Here is a 20,818-nt window from a genome sequence, read left to right as displayed (position 1 = left end):
TGGCGGAAGTACCTACTCAATGCGCCTCATTAATGTTAACAGTTTCTTTGTTCTCATCTCCAGGGGCCACCCAGCAGGGGGCTCCAGCGGATGTTGGACCTCCAGTCAAAAAGGAAAAGGTTCTGAGAACAAGAGCTCTTTAAGGATGCCAGGCTCCTGCAAAAGGTCTCAGCTCTGTTTTCCCTCTCTGAGGTAGGGTGTCTCCCAAGTGTACACAGAAGGTGCCTAATAAAGGCTTGCTGCGTGAGTAAGTACCCAGTCTGCCCAAGCAGAAGGAAGGGGCTTGGCTGGGAGCCTAGGCTCAGCTAGCTAACTCCCACCCTATTTCCTCCCCTTGCAGAAGGCAGCCAGGATAGAGCAGGGAACAAGCTGACTGAATGCCCAGCTTGTGGCCTCAGCTGCTTTGGCCCAAGAAGACCCCATTCAGTCACGTCACTGGGCATCAACTGCAAGAGAAGGGGGGCAAAGAGTGTGCCAGAAGGAAGAGGGCACAGCTGCCCTCATTTGGTGGCACTGCTGGTTAGCCTGCCAGCAACTGCTTAGAAAATGCTGCTCTTGGAGGCAGGAAAAAAGAGAGCTGACATCCACAAGGCACAGCGAGATTTGGTCCCATGCTCACCAATGGAGAACTTAGCAAAAGAGTACAGAGTGGAAAAGAGCTGTGCTGTTAGGGGCACCATGCCTCGAAGTAGCAAGGACTCACACGTTTAAGTTCTACTTTATTAACTGTACAGGTTAGACGCTCAGTCCACAAATGTTTGTTAGATGACCGATTTGAAGAAGGTCTTAAAAGGATGAATGTGACCGTGACAGTTGAGGGCAAGAAGGGGAGGGAGGCAGAGAGGCCCAGAAATCTCCTATCCACTAGGTATTACTAGCTGGTGAGCAGAATCAAAGCCCTGACAGCGGAGTGTGAGTTCCGCTGCTTCTTACAAGCCACTGACCCTCAATGGGCTTCAGCCTCCATTAAGTAGGGCCTTTTTCTGACCCTTGTTACATTCTCCTGGACAAGAAAATACCAGAAGTCTGGGATCACTGAGACATAGTCCCTTGAGACACCAGAATTCCATTAGAAGCTGCCTAGGTCAGCCGCTGCACTCGGGTGTCTGACTGGTCAAAATCAACTGAACAGCTCTGGGCTCAGCTGAGTAATGGCAGTCAACAGCTGCTGGGTTTTACTTCAGACAGGTAATACAGGTCTGCCTCTGGGCTTTCCTCCACAGTGGTAGGTTTTTCTCCTTGAAGACCAGGTGTGTGAGAGAGAGGTATACTGGCTTACTGAACAATAGAGTTCCTTTGTTCCAAGTCAGTACCAACTCTCAGGGTGTTTTCTTTCTCCTAGCAGAGGCAGAAGGTAGCTTGGCCTGATTCAGGAGTACGGAATGGGACACTTACACCGGATTGGCTCTTTTTTAGTTCTCTTTTCCCTGTTTCTGCTGATGTTGACCATGGTGATGACAGTAGTCAGATAAAGGAATCAGAATCAAAAGGAAATAAGGGTGGGAAGGGTGGATACAGGCTACAGTATCTTTGTTTTGAGAGAGAGCATGAGAGCGCACACAAATCCCATGAGGGGCAGAGAGAAAGGGAGAGGGAGAGGGAGAGACAGAGAAGCGGGGCTCAAACTCACAAACTGAGATCATGTCCTGAACCAAAGTCAGATGCTTAATTGACTGAACCACACAGGTGCCCTACAGTATCTTCGTTAAGGAAGAATCTCAAGGATGAGATAAGTATATTGGACACAAAAAAATTGGCTACGTTCTTGGAATCCAGCACCACCTACCTCATGTACCAGACTTGAGCTTAGCACTTAAGAAAACTTTTTTTTTTTTTTTTCTAAACACTTTCTTATCTCAGTCCCACAAGGGCACCCTGGAAGCTTGCTTTCTTCTGTAACATCTTCCCTTAATTAAGGGTACAGCTAACACAAATACCATGGCTTTGTAAGCAACTTATTTATTATTTTTTAAAGTAAGCTCTTTGCCCAAGTGGGGCTCAAACTCACAACTCCAATATCAAGAATCACATGCTCTACCAACTAAGTCAGCCAGGGTGCCCCTGTAAGCAACTTATTTAAATAGCTGGTACCAAAGGTGTCATCAACGGGGAATAAGGCAGGGTAGAGAATAGGGAATCTGTGGTTAGAACAAAGTTAGAGAGATCCGGATTCAAGTACTGGCTTTATTATCTGACTACTCAGGGTCTGTCTCAGTGACTCTTCATTTATAGATTAAAAAAAAAAAATTTAAGTTTACATATAAATTAGTTGGCATATAGTGCAACAATGATTTCAGGAGTAGATTCCTTAATGCCCCTTCCCCATTTAGCCCATCCCCCCTCCCACAACTCTCCAGTAACCCTCTGTGCTCCATATTTAAAAGTCTTATGTTTTGTCCCCCTCCCTGTTTTTATATTTTTGTTTCCTTTCCCTTAGGTTCATCTGTTCTGTGTCTTAAAGTCCTCATATGAGTGAAGTCATATGATACTTGTCTCTAATTTTGCTTAGCATAATATCCTCTAGTTCCAACCACATAGTTGCAAATGGCAAGACTTCATTCTTTTTGATTGCCAACTAATACTCCATTTTGTGTGTGTGTGTGTGTGTGTGTGTGTGTGTGTGTGTGTGTGTGTGTGTACACCACATCTTTATCCCTTCATCCACTGATGGACATTTGGGCTCTTTCCATACTTTGGCTATTGTTGATAGTGCTGCTATAAACATGGGGGGGGGGGCATGTGTCCCTTCGAAACAGCACGCCTGTATCCCATGGATAAATGCCTAGTAGTGCAATTGCTGGGTCGTAGGGTAGTTCTATTTTTAGTTTTTTGAGGCACCTCCATACTGTTTTCCAGAGTGGCTGCCCCAGAGTTTGCATTCCCACCAGCAATACAAAAGAGATCCTCTTTCTCTGCATCCTCACCAACATCTGTTGTTGCCTGACTTGTTAATGTTAGCCATTCTGACAGGTGTGAGGTGGTATCTCATTGTGGTTTTGATTTGTATTTCCCTGATAAGTGATGTTGAGCATTTTTTCATGTGTCTGTTAGCCATCTGGATGTCTTCCTTGAAGAAGTGTCTGTGCATGTCTTTTGCCCATTTCTTCACTGGATTATTTCTGTTTTGGGTGTTGAGTTTGATAAGTTGTTTTTTTTTTTTTTTTAAGTTATTTTTTTTCAATGTTTATTTATTTTTGAGAGAGAGACAGAGGCAGAGCATGAGTGGGTTGAGGGGCAGAGAGCGAGGGAGACACAGAATCTGAAACAGGCTCCAGGCTCTGAGCTGTCAGCACAGAGCCCAATGTGGGGCTTGAATCCATGGACAGCGAGATCATGACCTGAGCCAAAGTCGGGCAGTCAACTGACTGAGCCACCCAGGCGCCCCTGAGTTTGAGAAGTTCTTTATAGATTCTGGATACAAACCCTTTATCTGATACATTGTTTGCAAATATCTTCTCCCATTCCGTTGGTTGCCTTTTAGTTTTGCTGACTGTTTCTTTTGCTGTGCAGAAGATTTTTATTTTGATGAGGTCCCGATAGTTCATTTTTGCTTTTGTTTCCCTTGCCTCCGGAGACGTGTTGAGTAAGAAGTTGCCAAGATCAAAGGTTTTTGCCTGCTTTCTCCTCGAGGATTTTGGTGGCTTCCTGTCTTACATTGAGGTCTTTCATCCATTTTGAGTTTATTTTTGTGTATGGTGTAAGAAGGGTCCAGGTTCATTCTTCTGCATGTCGCTGTCCAGTTTTCCCAGCACTGCTTGCTGAAGACAGTCTTTATTCTATTGGGTATTCTTTCCTGCTTTGTCAAAGATTAGTTGACCATACGTTTGTGGGTCAATTTCTGGGTTCTCTATTCTGTTCCATTGATCTGAGTGTCTGTTCTTGTGCCAGTACCATACTGTCTTGATGGTTACAGCTTTGTAGTACAGCTTGAAGTCTGGGACTGTGATGCCTCCCTGCTTTGGTTTTCTTTTTCAAGATTGCTTTGGCTATTTGGGGTCTTTTCTGGTTCCATACAAATTGTAGAATTGTTTTTCTAGCTCTGTGAAGAATGCTGGTGTCATTTTGATAGGGATTGCATTGAATGTGTAGATTGCTTGGGGCGCCTGGGTGGCTCAGTTGGTTAAGTGGCCGACTTCGGCTCAGGTCATGATCTCTCAGACCGTGAGTTCGAGCCCCGCGTCGGGTGGGCTCTGTGCTGACAGCTCAGAGCCTGGAGCCTGTTTCAGATTCTGTGTCTCCCTCTTTCTGACCCTCCCTCATTCATGCTCTGTCTCTGTCTCAAAAATAAATAAATGCTAAAAAAAAAAAAAAATTAAAAAAAAAAAAAAAGGAATGTGTAGATTGCTTTGGGTAGTATTGACATTTTAACAATATTTATTCTTCCTATCCAGGAGCACGGAATATTTTTCTTGTGTGTGTGTGTGTGTGTGTGTGTGTGTGTGTGTGTGTGTCTTCAACTTCTTTCATAAGCTTTCTATAGTTTTCAGTGTATAGATTTTTCACCTATTTGGTTAGATTTATTCCTAGGTATTTTATGGTTTTTATTGCAATTGTAAACGGGATCGATTCCTTGATTTCTCTATTGCTTCATTGTTGGTGTATAGGAATGCAACCAATTTCTGTGCATTGATTTTATATCCTGCAACTTTGCTGAATTCATGGATCAGTTCTAGCAGTTTTTTGGTGGAATCTTTTGGGTTTTCCATATAGAGTATCATGTCATCTGTGAAGAGTGAAAGTTTGACCTCCTCCTGGCTGATTTGGATGCCTTTTAGTTCTTTGTGTTGCCTGATTGCAGAGGGCAAGACTTCCAATACTATGTTGAATAACAGTGGCAAGAGTGGACATCCCTGTCTTGCTCCTGATGTTAGGGGGAAAGCTCTCAGTTTTTCCCCATTGAGAATATTAGTGTTGGGTCTTTTGTACATGGCTTTTAATGATCTCAAGGTATGATCCTTCTATCCCTACTTTCTTGAGGGTTTTTATCAAGAAAGGATGCTGTATTTTGTCAAATGCTTTCTCTGCATCTATTGAGAGGATCATATGGTTCTTGTCCTTTCTTTTATTGATGTGATGAATCACGTTAATTGTTCTGCGGATATTGAACCAACCCTGTATCCCAGGTATAAATCCCACTTGGTCATGGTAAATAATTTTTTTAATGTATTGTTGGATCCAGTTGGCTAATATCTTGTTGAGGATTTTTGCATCCATGTTCATCAGGGAAACTGGTCTATAGTTCCCCTTTTTAGGGGGGGGTCTCTGTCTGGTTTTGGAATCAAGGTAATGCTGGCTTCACAGAAAGAGTTTGGAAGTTTCCTTCCATTTCCATTTTTTGGAACAGCTTCAAGAGACTAGGTGTTAACTCTTCCTTACATGTTCAGTAGAATTCCCTGGAAAGCCATCTGGCCCTGGACTCTTGTTTTTTTGGGAGATTTTTTGATTACTAATTCGATTTCTTTACTGGTTAAGGGTCTGTTCAAATTTTCTATTTCTTCCTGTTTCAGTTTTGGTAGTGTATATGTTTCTAGGAATCTGTCCATTTCTTCTAGATCACCCATTTTATAGGCATATAATTGCTCATAATATCATTTTTATTTCTGAAGATTAAAAAAAATTTTTTTATTAAGTATTTATTTTTGACAGAGATAGAGTGTAAGCATGAGCTGGGTAGGGGCAGAGAGAAGGGGACACAGAATCCGAAGCAGGCTCCAGGCTCCAAGCTGTCAGCACAGAGCCTGACGCAGGGCTCGAAATCACGAACGATGAGATCATGACCAAAGTCGGACGCTTAACTGACTGAGCCACCCAGGCACCCCTATTTCTGAAGATTTTTTTTTTAAATGTTCATCTATTTTTGAGAGAGAGAGAGAAACAGCAGGGGAAGGGCGGCAGAGAGAGAGGGAGACACAGAATCGGAAGCAGGCTCCAGGCTCTGAGCTGTCCGCACAGAGCCCAATGCAGGGCTCAAACTCACGAACCACGAGATCATGGCTTGAGCCAAAGTCAGATGCTTAACTGACTGAGGCACCCAGGCACCCCAGTCACTCTTCATTTATAAACAGGGATGATACCTGCTGGTGTACCTCATAGAACCACTAAGATCAAGAGATTCAATGAATAGGAAGAAGGTCTGAGAACAGGAACCATGACTATTGAAAGTTATTATTCAAAGATAGTAGGTTTGGTTGAGTGTGTGCATAGACAGGAAAAAGTAACCTGACCAAGAAAGCCCGCTGGTCTTGAGTCTGGGAGTTAAATGCAGCAGAAAGCACTGCTGTCTATGCCAGGGATTGGGGGAGAGTGGGCAATCTCCCTGAATCCCAGCTTCCCCACAGGGACCTCCCTGTTTGTTCTATTTTGAAGGTCAGAAGATGCAAGTACCATATGCGGCAGGAAACTACCAATAGGTGGGAGATGCCCAGGCAGTGTGTTTCAAACACTGGCTCTGGAGTCTGACCCGAGTATGACTTCTAGCCGAGTTGAACAGTAATGTGACACTGGCAAGTGCTACTCTATTCCTTCTCCTCAAAAGAAAGATGAGAGTCTCTCATATGGAATCACTGAGGAACGAATGAGAACAAAGATAACAATGCTCAAAATACTGCCTGGCATACAATAAGCACTCAACAAATATTAACTAATTTCTGAGATTTCTATGGGTTTATCCAGTTACTGGGTCAATGCACCATTTCCAGGACCTTCCACTAGGGGGCGGACAGGCACAGAAAGTAGTAGTGAAAGTGGGTGATTCTGATGTTTGTCTCAGGCCCTGTTACTCTACAATGAAGGAGGTCAAAGTTGTTGTCCAAAAGATTATTTGAGGACCAAGAACCTTTGGTCATTTCAGCCATTCAACCAGAAATATTACGATATACCTGATAGTGAGCTGGGGAAGGAGAAGCAGAGGCTTGGGGTTAATGGCGGGCGGGGGGGGCGGTGTCCAAAAACACATTTTCTGGTGAATTGGGAAAAGATGGGTCAGAGGAAATTTTACCAAGTAAAGTTCCAAAACAGCTGAGAACTCTCAAAGCAAGTGACAGTGTGGAATATAAAACCTATAAAAGCTCTAGAAGGGTATCTACCTAACCCCAACTGTGGTCCTGTATCAAATGCAAGAACCACCAAAGCCAAGATGTTCCTTAATCCAGACTACCCCATGGCAGGATGGGAAATGCGTTACATTCTCCTACACACACAGAAAAGGAAGGGGAGGTGAGAAAATGTTGGAGTCGGAAGGGACCAATTCTGTGATTCTATACATGTGGTGGGTTTAGCCTGAGGAAGGCAATTAGCCAGGTGACTTACACAGCTGGCCAAGAAGCCACATGTCCCGTCTCTCCTGCCTTGAGCTCTTACAATATAAAGCACAATAATCTATAAACATCTGTGCCCCATCCCTGCGCCCTCCCCACCCAATACCAAGCTCTGTGTGTCTAACAACTTTGTAAGACCCTCCTGAGGATGAGGGGCAGGGAAAGAAGAGCACAACTACAACACTGGTTCTCAGGTCTCTATGCTAAGAAGCCTGGGCTTTGAGTGGGTCTTGGTGCCGGCTCCAAAAGGGTAGAGTTGATGCTCCATCTCACCTTAAACGCTCAATGCTAACGGCTCTAAGTCATATGGCAGAATTTGTTTTCTTCTACATTTTGGGAGAGGTGAAAAGAAAGCAAGTCAACTTAAAACAGGTTTTCTTCTCTGCAAAGGCTTGTGTGTAGTTAAGGATAGTAATCAAGTGAGACAAAGGGATTCCAATACGCTATTCCCCAGACAAGCCTGAAACCAGGGAAGGTTACTGCAATTCTTGAATACAAATTTGAGGACAGTGGTTGGCAGAGGATACTTTGAGGCTGCTTTGGGAAGGAGTGTAGATCCGAAGTCAGCACCCAAGATAAAGCTGCCTATTTGCCTTTCTTCACAAATGGCTCACCCTTGATACTCCATCTCTGGGTAAAGCTGTTTGAGTACACGAAGGAACTTAGAAGCAAGGTCAGCGAGCTACTCTGTCATGCTTCTAAGTAAACTCCCTTATCCAGTTGTGTCCCTGGAACCCCAGAAGCAATCAAAATGCAGTTAGCATGCAGATTTCAGTGGCCAGGGAACACAGACAACTTTATCACCCAAATATCATTTATTGAGAGAAAGATGGGGAGGAAAGCTGGTACAGCATAGCATAGCTTGCCTATTGGGTCAGGCAGCTACAGGAGGAAGACTGTTAGTTTTAGCTTGTCATTACAGGAATTGGAATCGTTGGCCAAATCCCAGAATTCATCAGGCTCTGGGTCTTACTCTCCTTCAAAGAAATGAAGTCAAGAGGCTAGACCACTTTTAACTTCTGAAGATGATCTCCCCGAGCAGGGTTCAGCAAACTACTGCCTGTGGGCCAAAATATAAAATATAGCTGCTGTGTTTTTGTAAAAAGTTTCATCAGGACACAGCCACACTCATTTGTTTACGTGTTGTCTATAGCTGCCTTTGCCCTGCAACAGTAGATGCAACAGGGACCCCAAAGCCTAAAATAATTTGCTTATCTGGCCCTTTACGGAAGAAGTTTACCAACCCCTGCCATAAAGGATTTGGGTAAAGTGCTGAAGCACCTTTTCTATTAAAGGGTAAGCCTAAGCCTCAGTGATTTCCCCTTTTGCTCTGAAAGGAAGGTCTATCCCAAATTTAGGGCCATTTTTATACTTGAAGACACTGTACATGGTAATGAGCTAGGAATAGAATCTTTTCCTTGCACATCATTGTAGTGCAGGGACAGAAGCCAGGAAACTGGGAAGATATGAGGCCTAACGCTCCAATTCCAGCCAGTTTAAGACAGGAATCTGGGGCACCTGGCTAGCTCAGTCAGTGGACCATGTGACCCTTGATCTCCTAGATCTTAGGGTCATGAGTTCAAGCCCCACGTTGGGCACAATTTACTTTATTAGATTCCTTTTTTTTTTTTTTTTTTTTTTAGTTCTCAAAAGGTCAATCTTTTGGGCAAGTTTATTAGCAGGAGTATACCCAGAGAGACTGAGAAAGCTAGCTCCCTATCCCTTCTGTAGGTGAAAGCTTCTTTACTTGTAAACTGAGGTCACTGGCTCAGCAGACAGCAAAGTCAAAGGGAGCTGTTTCCATAGTAGAGAATGCTCAGAGTCCAAAATAACAGAAAAGGGTCAATAGTTTATTTCTAAGATACAGTAAGTAATCAAGACTGTGAGTTTTCATTCAATTCCTCATGGGGGTTCAAAGTGAAACACCTTTGAAAGGTGATATTGATATATATATATATATATATATCCCTGTAAAACCCCTTACGGCTTTGGTGCTCAACAGATAGCAGCAACAATTACAATTAAGATGACAGACACTGGGGAAATCTAGTATTTAAGAGGATCTCTCCGATTATAAAAGCGTTCACATTGTGGACAAGTTTTGTAGCTGCTTTCTTGCTGTCTGTGAAGAATATCTTGGAAGTACCAAAGTTCACAGTCAACATACCCCTGATGTTCCCCTGGGATTACTCAAATGTAGGGACAAAATAAGGATTACTTCCTACTCCGGGATCCAGATTACTTACATTTCTGAAGTCCAGTGTTCATCTGCGTGTGAGGAAGAAGCTGAAAGGACAGGTCACCTGGCCCTGGTAGACAGGCTAGCATGGCAGACTGGCATCAACACAACATGAGGCAGTCACTCACACTGCAATGAACACAAAAACAAGGTCATGGAATACAAGGCAACTCACTCAAGGAAGATACCAGGGACATTGGATATGAGTAGCAGAGGCCCAAGTTTAGATAGATAAGCAATTTAATTAGCAGGATGTTGGTTGAAAATATATCTACAGCAACAATTTGCCCCTGTTACTATGGCTAAAATTCTGTTTCAGTCAGCACAGATACATGGGCCACGAGGGGAAATAAAACCTGGAAATACCTAACCACACAAATAACTGGAGAATAAGGTGTACTGGTAAAGTCTTTTACGGTTCATAAGCTTTACATGCACTCTTGGCATTTGCATTTCCTGTAGATGGCCTCTCCCTGCTGCTTTTGGATAGGCCCATGGGGTTGCTAGCTAGATACAGGACATTCTAGCTCTCCTCTGTGTCCCAGCTCCTAAGGCAGGAGCAGAAAGGCTAGGGCAGATTCTAACGGAGGTGAAAGGAAAAATGACTTCTCCCTGAAAATAGAACAGGGTTCCTGAAGAGAGCTGGCCCTAATAGGGCCTGGCTCAGTCTATTTACAGGCCTGGTTGGGGCAGGGGCAGTCAGACATTTCCAGAGGCAGTACAGTATACAAGTTGCAGAGACACCCAAAGTCCAACTGGCTATGGCAGAAATCTGAGCTTACTTTTATTAGGAAGAAGGGGCAAAGCATCCTAGGAGACACTTAACTACTGTTAAAGCAAATTCTGTTTGTAAGTTTCTGAGGATTTACCTTTCCTATTGTCTACCACACAATTAGTCTCCCTGGACCCCAGAAAAGAAAAAAAATTTACATTGTTCCCAGAGTAAATCAGTGAGGTAGCAGGCTGCCGGCAACCCTCTCTAGGCAGGTAATCCTGACGTTATGTCAAGACGGCATGGTTTCATCTGTGGTGTCTACCAACAAGACCTGCCCAAGAGAGTAGACCTGATGTGGCCTTCTGTAGGGAAGAGCAATGCAAGCTCCCTGTGTACCAAGGACCAAGCTTTTTCAAATAAATATCTTATGCTAGAATACATGAAATTCCTTTCCCAAGCTGCAAAACCCAGAAATCAAGGTGGCTATGTTAAAGCTTTAATCCCAACAAAAGCGGAGTGGGGGGAAAGCTCAAGTGTAAAACAAAGACCGCAAACCCTCTTTCTTTCTCTCTGAAGGGCCCTCTCAGCTATGTGAAACTACCTGTCACGAGGAGTATCTGAGAGCTCCAGCTTGCAAGGCCAGGTAGCTAAAAAGACACTTTGTAAAAGGGGCTGCTCAAACTGTGTCTAAGATAGCAACTGCGGAAAGAACTGAAGATCGAACGCTTCAATGAGAATAGAGCTGTCCAAGAGTTCTGGCACAGATTCAGCCTTTTCAGGTCTCTGGTGGGTGGGATAACAGAATGTACACAGGGTGCCAACTGCAGCGCCTCAAGGAATAAAAAGGCTTCTGTTGGGGTCGAATGACTGAGGTACAGTTTACAATCCCTTCTCTTGTGAATGCTGTTCTCTGTTTAATAACCTCTCCCCTATGGCCCTAATGTAGGAGAAGGCAAAATCCAAGGAAAGGAAGGGAATTAACAAATACTGGAGCCTAATATTATGAAATGGGCTGTATGAGGGGCTTTAGTGGTGTTTTCTCAATTAGGTCTCCCAGGCTTTCCTGGAAACAGGTGGTAATTCCACTTGTCACCTGTCATCTCATCATCTCTCACTTGGATTACTACAATAGCCTTCTAAATGGTTTCTCTGTTCCACCCTTGCCCCTATCACCCAATCTACTCTCCACACAGCAGCCAGAGTAATTTATTTTTTTAATTAGAAACCTTATCAACTCAAAAATCTCCAATGATTTCCCATAGAATAAAATTCAAAATCCTACCAGGTCCATAAGGCCTTCCATGATCTGTTACTACTCCTTCTCTGACCTCATCTTCTAACCTCCCCTGCCCCTCTTTCTTTCTGATTCCACTTTCAGCCACAGTGGTCTCCTTGCAGCTCCTCCAATGAGCCAAGCACACTTCCACCTCCATGCCTTGTACTCCATCTGGACAGCAGCAGTACTGTGATGACAGAGCTACAGAGGACACATTCACTAAGCTGTCCTGCAGACACACTCTTACCCTGTACTTTCTGGAAAGAACCAATCTAGCATGATCACCGCAATCTCTGACATACCTACTAAATCTTGATGCCTACAACCAGGAAGAGATGAATGGGGGGGAGGGGGGCTGTGGATCCTAAGAGTTGACCATAACATATTGCACCTCAAACCACAACTCTGGATTTCCAATAGGAAGAACAGGAGATAATTAAACCAGCTAAATTGCTAAACTGCAGCAAAGACACATTAATGGATTTACTGATAGTGAACAAAGGAGCAAAAATAATAGGTGAATTCTGTAAAGACTCGAGAGTCAGGGCACCGGGCTGGTTCAGTCAGTGGAGCATGTGGCTCTTGATCTCAGGGTTGTGAGTTCAGGCTCCACGTTGGGTATAGAGATTACTTTTAAAAAAAGAAAAAAAGACCCTAGGAAATCAATTTTTCGTTTGGGCAGGAGGGGGTGAAGGAAGAAGAAGATACCAGAGCTTGGGGCCCTCCATGATGACGTCCCCAACGAGAACCACCCAGCAACTCGAGAAAACTCATTATCGAGGCTGCTAAGAGTACAGCCCTAATTTGCGACCCTTTAAGAGTTCAAGGTTCTATCTGCCATCCCTTCCAAAAGACCGCTCTCTGTACTAAGGAGGTCTTCAAGCCCCTTGACCAGTTTTCACTTAAGAATCAGATTCTGGGGCGCCTGGGTGGCTCAGTCGGTTAAGCGTCCGACTTCGGCTCAGGTCACGATCTCACAGTCTGTGAGTTCGAGCCCCGCGCCGGGCTCTGGGCTGATGGCTCAGAGCCTGGAGCCTGCTTCCGATTCTGTGTCTCCCTCTCTCTCTGCCCCTCCCCCATTCATGCTCTGTCTCTCTCTGTCTCGAAAATAAAAACGTTAAAAAAAAAAAAAAGAATCAGATTCTGCTACGTCAGGGAAGGCAGGGAATGTGGCAAAATCATGAAAGTTGTGATGAAACAGGACGGAAACAATTCCCTTCCACAACCCATTCTAGAAAGAAGGGATGTGCAGTATAAAGTACTTCTCTGGAAGCTGGCAGCTGGGCACAGGCCTTTTCTTTTAAAACTTCCCACCACCCACATATTCTGATTACCACCTGGCTTTTTCTAAAAAGCAAATCCCAATATAAGTTTACCGTTGACACTTCCAGAAGCCCAAGGAGAGCCAGAAATCAACGCTAGCACTACCTCCTGAAGAGGCCTCAAAATTCAAGTTCTGACTTCTAAACAGAATCAAGTAGTAATCTAGAGCTCAGGCCAAATGAGCTGCACACATGACAGAGAAAGTAAAAATGATCTCCTTGGCAAAGCCTCTCTGTGCGCTCTCAGCCAGCGTTCCCACTGCCAGCTGGCCTGCTCCCTAAGCAGGGCGACTATGGTATCACAGTAAGCCCAGAAAGGTGTTCAAACTCTCCTGGGGCATTCGCACCAGTGCTAGCATTTCCAGACTATCTCTAATTGAGGAACAAAACCCTTGTGCCCACTGGGAAAACTCAAAAGTACTTTCATCTGCCCTCCCACCCACCCCCACCCCCACCCCAGTCAGAAGACTGCCAGCAGTTACATTAGAGTTGTGATGCCACACTCTGCTTCCCTGGGTGGCATCTGATAAAGGACTACCTCTACCTTAGGGCAGGTCTGCGCAGGTAAGAAAACCTCAGCTGGGTTTGTGCTACTTGTCCCTGTTTATGCTTAAGACCACTGAAAGGTAGGGATAGGAGGAGAGAAGATAAAGTGCTGGAAAAAGGATTTATTTTTACTCAGAGGGCTCTGGGGTGAGGTGAAGTGGTCTACAGCCATCACTTCCAGCCCAGTTTCAACACCCACAATCCACTGCCTCCCACTACACTTCTTTGCCAATTCTCTCTCCTGCTTTCCCTTCCCTGCAACCCCCCCCCCCCCCGCCAACCTTCAAAAAGAACCCTCCCCCCTCAAAAAAAAAAAGTTGACTAGCCCAGTAGAAACTGATTCACGCTGTAGTTCAAAAATTTGAATCTGCCATTGTGGTCTTGAGAGAGAGCAGGTGTGAAGCAGGAGCGGGGGTTGGGGGCGGGGGGTGGTGGAGGAGAGAATCCTAAGCAGGCTCCACACTGTCAGCAAAGAGCCTGATGTGGGGCTCAATCTCACACACGTTGAATTATGACCTGAGCCAAAATCAAGAGTCAGACACTTAACCAACACAGCCCCCCAGGTACCCCCCATGTATATGCATCTTTAGAGAATATGATACTGAGAAACTGCATTAATAGTCCTTAGTATCTCTAATTAAAGCCTTCTCATCCAAGAGCTAAAGGCTTATCTAAAAAGACTACTTATTGGGGCACCTGGGTGGCTCAGGCAGTTAAGCATCAGACTCGAGCCCATAGTTGTCCTGAGATAGAGCTGGGCATGGAGCCTGCTTAAGATTCTCTCTCTCCTTCTCTCTGTGACCCTCCCCCACTCACCTGCATGTGTGTGTGCTCCCCCTCAAATCAATCAAAAAAATAAAAAGACTACTTTTTGGTAATGGGGAAAAACATTTTATCCTACTGCTCCCTGTTCCTTTACTCCTGGGGTCCAAGAAATTAGGCTAAAACCTAACGGAAACACCAAACTACTGCTCTGGGGGATCAACAGGGCAAAAGACAGCAAAAATTACATGTTTATCAAGTCAGACTGCAAAATCAGTCATCTTTATGGTCTGTTACAATAAAACAATCTATTCAACAGGTAACTTTGTCCAGATTTAACTGTGAACTTCTGCTGAATTCTACTTTTCACTAATTACCCAACCTGAATAAAGTTCAGCCACTGCTCAAAGGCATCTTTCTTCTCTATTTTTAACCCATCAGCGAGTTAAAATTCACTTGGAATCGTGACCTCACAACTCTAGGAGGGGTGTGGGGGGATGGTGAATGTTCAATCTGGGTTGTTTTTTTTTTTTTTTAACACTTACACTTTTATTTTTTATTTTTATTTTAAGTTTATTTTGAGAGAGAGAGCACACATGCGCATGAGTCAGGGTAGAGAGAGAAGGAGAATCCCAAGCAGGCTTTGCACTGTCAGCACAAGCCCGATGTGGGGCTCGAACTCACAAACTACAAGATCATGACCTGAGCAGAAATCAACTGAGCCACCTAGGTGTCCCTGGACTTTTAAAAAATTATTTGTTTTTTTAAAAGTAATCTCTACAACCAGTGCAGGGCTCTCAGGATCCCAAGATCAAGAGTCACATGCCCCAGGGACTGAGTCGGCCAGGAGCCCCAGGGCTTATTTTTTCAAGTCACCCCCACTTAGGAAACACGACTCCTACTAACTACCCCTCAGAACCTGCCACACAAAGTCATCTTCCTGTCCTGGGTCCCACTCCATCCTAGTCCAAAAGGTACTTTCTCTACCAGTGCTTTCTTCAGCAAGGATGCTCTTTCCTGGATCCTCTTATTATTTAACTCATCCATGACCCAGTGCTTTCTCTTGAATGTGTTATTCAGGTACTGGGAAAGTATTCTCCCTGGGCATTCTAACCTTACAACTTAGGTGTGTGTGAGCTTCCTAACACCAGAACCTGTCTTTTATTTATCCTTCTAAGTTAGAGAGTCAGGAACCAGATTATCACATAACAGATCTTGAATAAATATCACTGGCTCACATTCCTGAAGATAGCATATACTTTAATCTCACGCTCTGGAAATTATCTGAATTTGCATCCTTGAATCATATAGATAATACGAGTGCTGACAAGTGCCTGTGCCTGTGCGTGTACGGGTACCTTCACTCTGTGAGAGAACAGAGGGGATTAAAAATGCCTGGGCAGCTCTTTCCACCTCCAGCAGCCATGGTGAGAGGAGCTGATGCTGCGTCCGCCTACCTGCAACAGATGGTCCTGCAGAAGTGCTCCAGCTTCCTGATCAAAAGGAACAAGCAAACATACAGCACTGAACTCAATATCCCGAAGGCTCACAACTCCTGCTACAACCGGTGAGTTCACCACAAGACTTTGGGCATGGAGCCGGTGGCTGACGGTAGAGGTTAGTGGTGGTCGTGAGGCCGAGACCCCACCAGTGAAAACCCCGCATCTCCTAGGACTGGACCACCATTAACAAGAATGTCCAGGGCAGCCTCTGCAGCATCAGGCACATGATCCTTAAGAACAAGCACTGCCCAGATCTGTGCACGACTGCCATCCGCAGAGCCAGTGCCATCCTCTGCAGCCAGAAGCCCGAGATGGTGAAGAGGAAGCTGGCCGCCCACCAAGAGCTCCTGAGCACCTGTGTCCCACCTCCAAAGCCATAAAGATATCAACCACCAAAAAAAAAGGGGGGGGGCCTGGGCACTTGAAACAAAAAGCCCAGCTACTACTTTTATCTATATACTCTATTGAAAAAGTATCACTTGATTTCTGTGCTTTAATCTCCATCAAGTAGAAATCAGTGTTCCTAAAAATGTGAAAATGCAGGCTGTGTTTATTGTAGGCAGTGAAATCAGAACTTGTAACTTTTCATTATGGTATGTAATAGGTTTGAGTTTCCAAAGGCCTATCAAGGATGAATCACTTAAGATGAACCATCTTAGACTGACTCTGCATTTAACCACATTCATAACTGCAAGCAGAGCTGTCAGAGCGGGTAGAATTTCACTCACAAGTACCTGAGACTGTGCCTAGCAAGACAATGAAAACAAGAAACCACTTCCTTGAGATAAGACACAAATATTGGATTTTTACCTTTTATAATTTTCTGTAGAAACTGGTTCTGAATCAGAAAGTTTCAAATTATTATTCAGATGAGATGTAATTCAGCAAATATGTTACAATTTGTGGCAATTTTTAATCTTCAAAGCCCAAGTCTCATACAAGTCCATGAAAAGCTGCCCAGTGACAGAGAAACAATGATCTCACATCTAGATGGAAAAACTGAGGCAAAAGACCCAAACTATTTTTTTAAAAGGGAAATCTGTTGGAGTGCCTGGGTGGCTCAGTGGGTTGAACGCCACTTTGTAAATTTTTTTTTTTAATGTTTATTTACTTTTGACAGAGAGAAACACAGAATATGAGCAGCAGAAGGGTAGAGAGGGAGGGAGACACAGAATTCGAACCAGGCTCCAGGCTCTGAGCTGTCAGCACAGAGCCCGATGTGGGGCTTGAACTCACAAACTATGAGATCATGACGTGAGCAGAAGTCAGATGCTCAACCGACTGAGCCACCCAGGCACCCCAAATGTCTGACTCTTTTTTTTTTTTTTTTAATTTTTTTTCAACGTTTTTTATTTATTTTTGGGACAGAGAGAGACAGAGCATGAACGGGGGAGGGGCAGAGAGAGAGGGAGACACAGAATCGGAAACAGGCTCCAGGCTCCGAGCCATCAGCCCAGAGCCTGACGCGGGGCTCGAACTCACGGACCGCGAGATCGTGACCTGGCTGAAGTCGGACGCTTAACCGACTGCGCCACCCAGGCGCCCCCCAAATGTCTGACTCTTGATACCGGCTCAGATCATGATCTTGCAGTCCTGGGATCAAGTCTCATGTTGGGTTCTGCGTTGAGCATGGAGCCTGCTTAAGATTCTCTCTCTCCCTCTGCCCCTCCTCTGCACACTCTCAAAATAAACTTGAAAAAGAAAAAATAATGTTTAAAGGGAATCTGTTGAAAAGGTATCAAAGTTGGGTGCAATTTTAAGTCTTAGGGTGTCTAGAAAGACCTTTAATAGGCCCTGATTGAGCCCAAAACAAGTCAGACCGCAGACAGGTATGATAAAAATAAAAAAGGCGGTTCCCCAGTTAGCTTCTGTAAACTTAGAGAGCCAACCAGCCACAACACAGAAAAAGAATTTTAAGAATTTAGCAGGCTGTTAAAAACTTTTGGCAATCATGTGTTTACAGAACAGCTAAACAAGTTGCTTATTCATGCCCTTTCTCGTCTCGCTAGATTTCTCTAGTGACCCAGAATCACCTCACCAGAGAGCAGGCCCTCTAGCCCAGTCTATAGTCCAACTTTCAAGTCTGAAGGGGGACAGGAATTGAAGAGGCTTAAGGGAAGACACTTGGCTGGCTCCATTCTGGGTATGTAACTACAAGGTGTTATTCTGAAACAAGTCTAGGTGAGAGCGTTTGAATCCACGTGTGCCTATGTTTCCTAACCCTGGTACAGAGGTGTCTTTCTTTTCTGGGTCTAAGTGCCTCATCAAAGCTCACTACTGGGTTTAGAAATTTCAAGACACATTTATATCAATATTTTCGCTATGTGGGGCACCTGGTGGCTCAGTCAGTTAAGCATCTGACTCCTGATTTTGGCTCAGGTCATGAACTCATGGTTTCTGAGTTCAAGCCCCGAATCGAGCTCTCTGCTCCCATTGTGGAACCTGCTTGGGATTCTCTCTCTCCTCGTTCTCTGCCCCTCTCCCTACTCTCTGTCTCTAAAAATAAATAAATAAACATTTAAAAAATTTTTGCTATGTAATAACATTGATTTACAATACTTAAGAGGGTAGTTTATCAAAACTGCAAAGAATAGCTTAAATGAAATTTTGAACAGGTGTTGAAGAGTTATGAATAGAAGCAGTGAAAAAGACATGATCCACAGCAACATATGAATCCATGTAAGGGGAGTGAAGACATGGCTCCCACCAAAATTGTGTGGAGAAACATAAGCAACTACAAATATAAAGACAGTGCACCTAGGTGGCTCAGTCGCTTGAGCGTCAGACTTCGGCTCGGGTCATGATCTCACAGTTCGTGGGTTTGAGCCCTGTCTCCAGCTGTGCGCTGATAGCTCAGAGCCTGAAGCCTGCTTTGGATCCTTGGTCTTCTCCTCTCTCTCTGCCCCTCCCTCGCTGGTGCTTGGTCTCTCTCTCTCTCTCAAAAACAAACATTAAAAAAAAATTTTAAGAAACAGTACAACTATCTAATAATTCAAGAAATGTAAATTAAATGGAATGAGATTTTATTTTTTGCTTATAAAATGGCAAAATGTTTGGAAAAAACCTAAAACTCACAGAGTCAAGGATATAGCGATGAGTCACTAAAATGACATGTTTAAACTGATAGATACATTCTTTCTGGAAATTAGCATAAACAGTTTTTAATTTTCTAATTTTTTTTTAATTTTGAGAGAGAGCGAACGAGAGCGAGCACACAAATAGGGGAGGGGAAGGGAGAAGGTGAGAGAGACAGAATCCAAAGCAGGATCTCACTATAGTGAGAGACAGAATCCAAAGCCCCAATGTGGGGCTCAAATTCATGAACCTCCAGATCATGACCTGAGCTGAAATTAAGAGTTTGATGCTTAACCAACTGAGACATCCAGGTGCCTCAGCACAGTTTCTTAAATATTCATATTCCTTTTTTTTTTTTAATTTTTTTTTTTTAACATTTATTTATTTTTGAGACAGATAGAGACAGAGCATGAGCAGGGGAGGGTCAGAGAGGGAGACTCAGAATCCGAAACAGGCTCCAGGCTCTGAGCTGTCAGCCCAGAGCCCGATGCGGGGCTCGAACTCACAGACCGCGAGATCATGACCTGAGCCGAAGTTGGACGCCCAACCGACTGAGCCACCCAGGCGGCCCAAAATATTCATATTCTTTGATACAGTAACCATACTTCTAAAATCTAACTTAAGGAACTGGGGCATCTGGCTCAGTCAGTAAAGCATGTGACTCAATCTCGGGGTCTTGAGTTCATGCCCCATGTTGGGCATGGAGCCTGCTTAAAAACAAAAACGAGACAAAAATAAAAATAAAAGCTAACCTAAGGAACAGTCAGAGATGCAAACAAAAATTTACATACAATTCTCTTCACTCTAGTGTTCCAGTAAAAACTGGAAACAAATCTAAATGTCTAAAAGTAGGAGTGCCCGGTGGCTCAGTTGGTTAGGCTTCTGACTCTTGATTCAGCTCAGGTTATGATCTCATGGTTTGTGGGATTGAGCCCTGCATAGGGCTCTGTGCCCGTAGTGCGGATTCTCTGTCCGTCTCTCTCTGCATCTCCCCCACTCGCTCTGTTTGTCAAATAAACTTTGAAAAAAAAATTTTAAATGTCTAAAAGGAAATAGCTACATAAATTATGGGATATTCATCTAATGAAGTTAGCATGAGCTTCCCAATTTAAAGAAAAATTTCTTTAATGTTTATTCATTTCTGAGAGAAAGAGAGAGAGCGTGCACACATGTACTCAAACGAGTGGGGGAGGGGCAAGGAGAAAGGGAGACACAGAATGTAAAGCAGACTCCAGGCTCTGAGCTGTCAGCACAGAGCCCTACATGGGGCTCGAACTCATGAAGCATGAGATCATGACCTGAGCTGAAGTCAGACACTTAACCAACTGAGTCACCCAGGGGCCCCATAGCCTCCCAATTAAAAAAAAAAAAAAAAAAAAAAGGTTTATTTATTTTTGAGAAAGAGAGAGCACTTGCAGGGGAGGGGCAGAGAGAGGGTGACACAGAATCCAAAGCAGGCTCCAGGCTCTAAGCTGGCAGCACACAGCCTGAGGCAGAGCTCCAACTCACAAATTGTGAGATCATAACCTGAGCTGAAGTCAGACACTTAACCGACTGAACCTCAGAAGCCCCCCAATTTTTAAAAAATGTTTATTTTTATATTTATTTTTCAGAGAGAGAGAGCAGGGGAGGGGCAGAGAAGCAGTGGGGGGGGGGGGGGACAGAGAATCCGAAGTGGGCTCCATGCTGACAGCAGAGAGCCCAATGCAGGGTTTGAACCCGCAAACCATGAGATCATGACCTAAGCCGTAGTCGGATGCTTAACCCACTGAGCCACCCAGTCATCCCTGTGACCAGTCTTTTTTTTTTTTTTTTTTTAAAACAATGAATTAGGGGCACGTGGGTGGCTCAGTCGGTTAAGCATCTGACTACAGCTCAGGTCATGATCTCACGGTTTGTAGGTTCAAGCCCTGCATCGGGCTCTGTGCTGACAGCTCAGAGCCTGGAGCCTGCTTCACATTCTGTGTGTCTCCCCACCCCTCCCACCTTGTGCACACTCTCTCTCTCAAAAATAAACATTAACAAAAAAAAATTTTTTTTAATTAAAAAATTCACAGTCAAAAAT

At 44.2% G+C, this 20,818-nt stretch overlaps 1 protein-coding gene and 1 pseudogene across 4 annotated transcripts in view; one reads left to right on the top strand and one right to left on the bottom strand.

Moving 5' to 3' along the window:
• Positions 1-20,818, bottom strand: part of FAM222B (family with sequence similarity 222 member B) — an 82,473-nt gene that overhangs the window by 3,855 nt on the left and 57,800 nt on the right. For all 4 annotated transcript variants that reach the window (XM_042965647.1, XM_042965648.1, XM_042965646.1 and 1 more), the window contains one exon: positions 9,563-9,684. In XM_042965647.1, coding sequence (XP_042821581.1) covers positions 9,563-9,644 — 82 coding nt within the window. In that variant the 5' untranslated portion in view covers positions 9,645-9,684. The remainder of the gene's footprint in view (positions 1-9,562; positions 9,685-20,818) is intronic.
• LOC102951454 lies at positions 15,578-16,471 on the top strand (annotated as a pseudogene).

Source organism: Panthera tigris, chromosome E1 (assembly GCF_018350195.1).
Source record: "Panthera tigris isolate Pti1 chromosome E1, P.tigris_Pti1_mat1.1, whole genome shotgun sequence".
NCBI classification, from domain to species: Eukaryota; Metazoa; Chordata; class Mammalia; order Carnivora; family Felidae; genus Panthera; species Panthera tigris.
The sequence above is the reverse complement of the archived record's forward strand: the minus strand, read 5'-3'. Positions and strand labels throughout refer to the sequence as shown.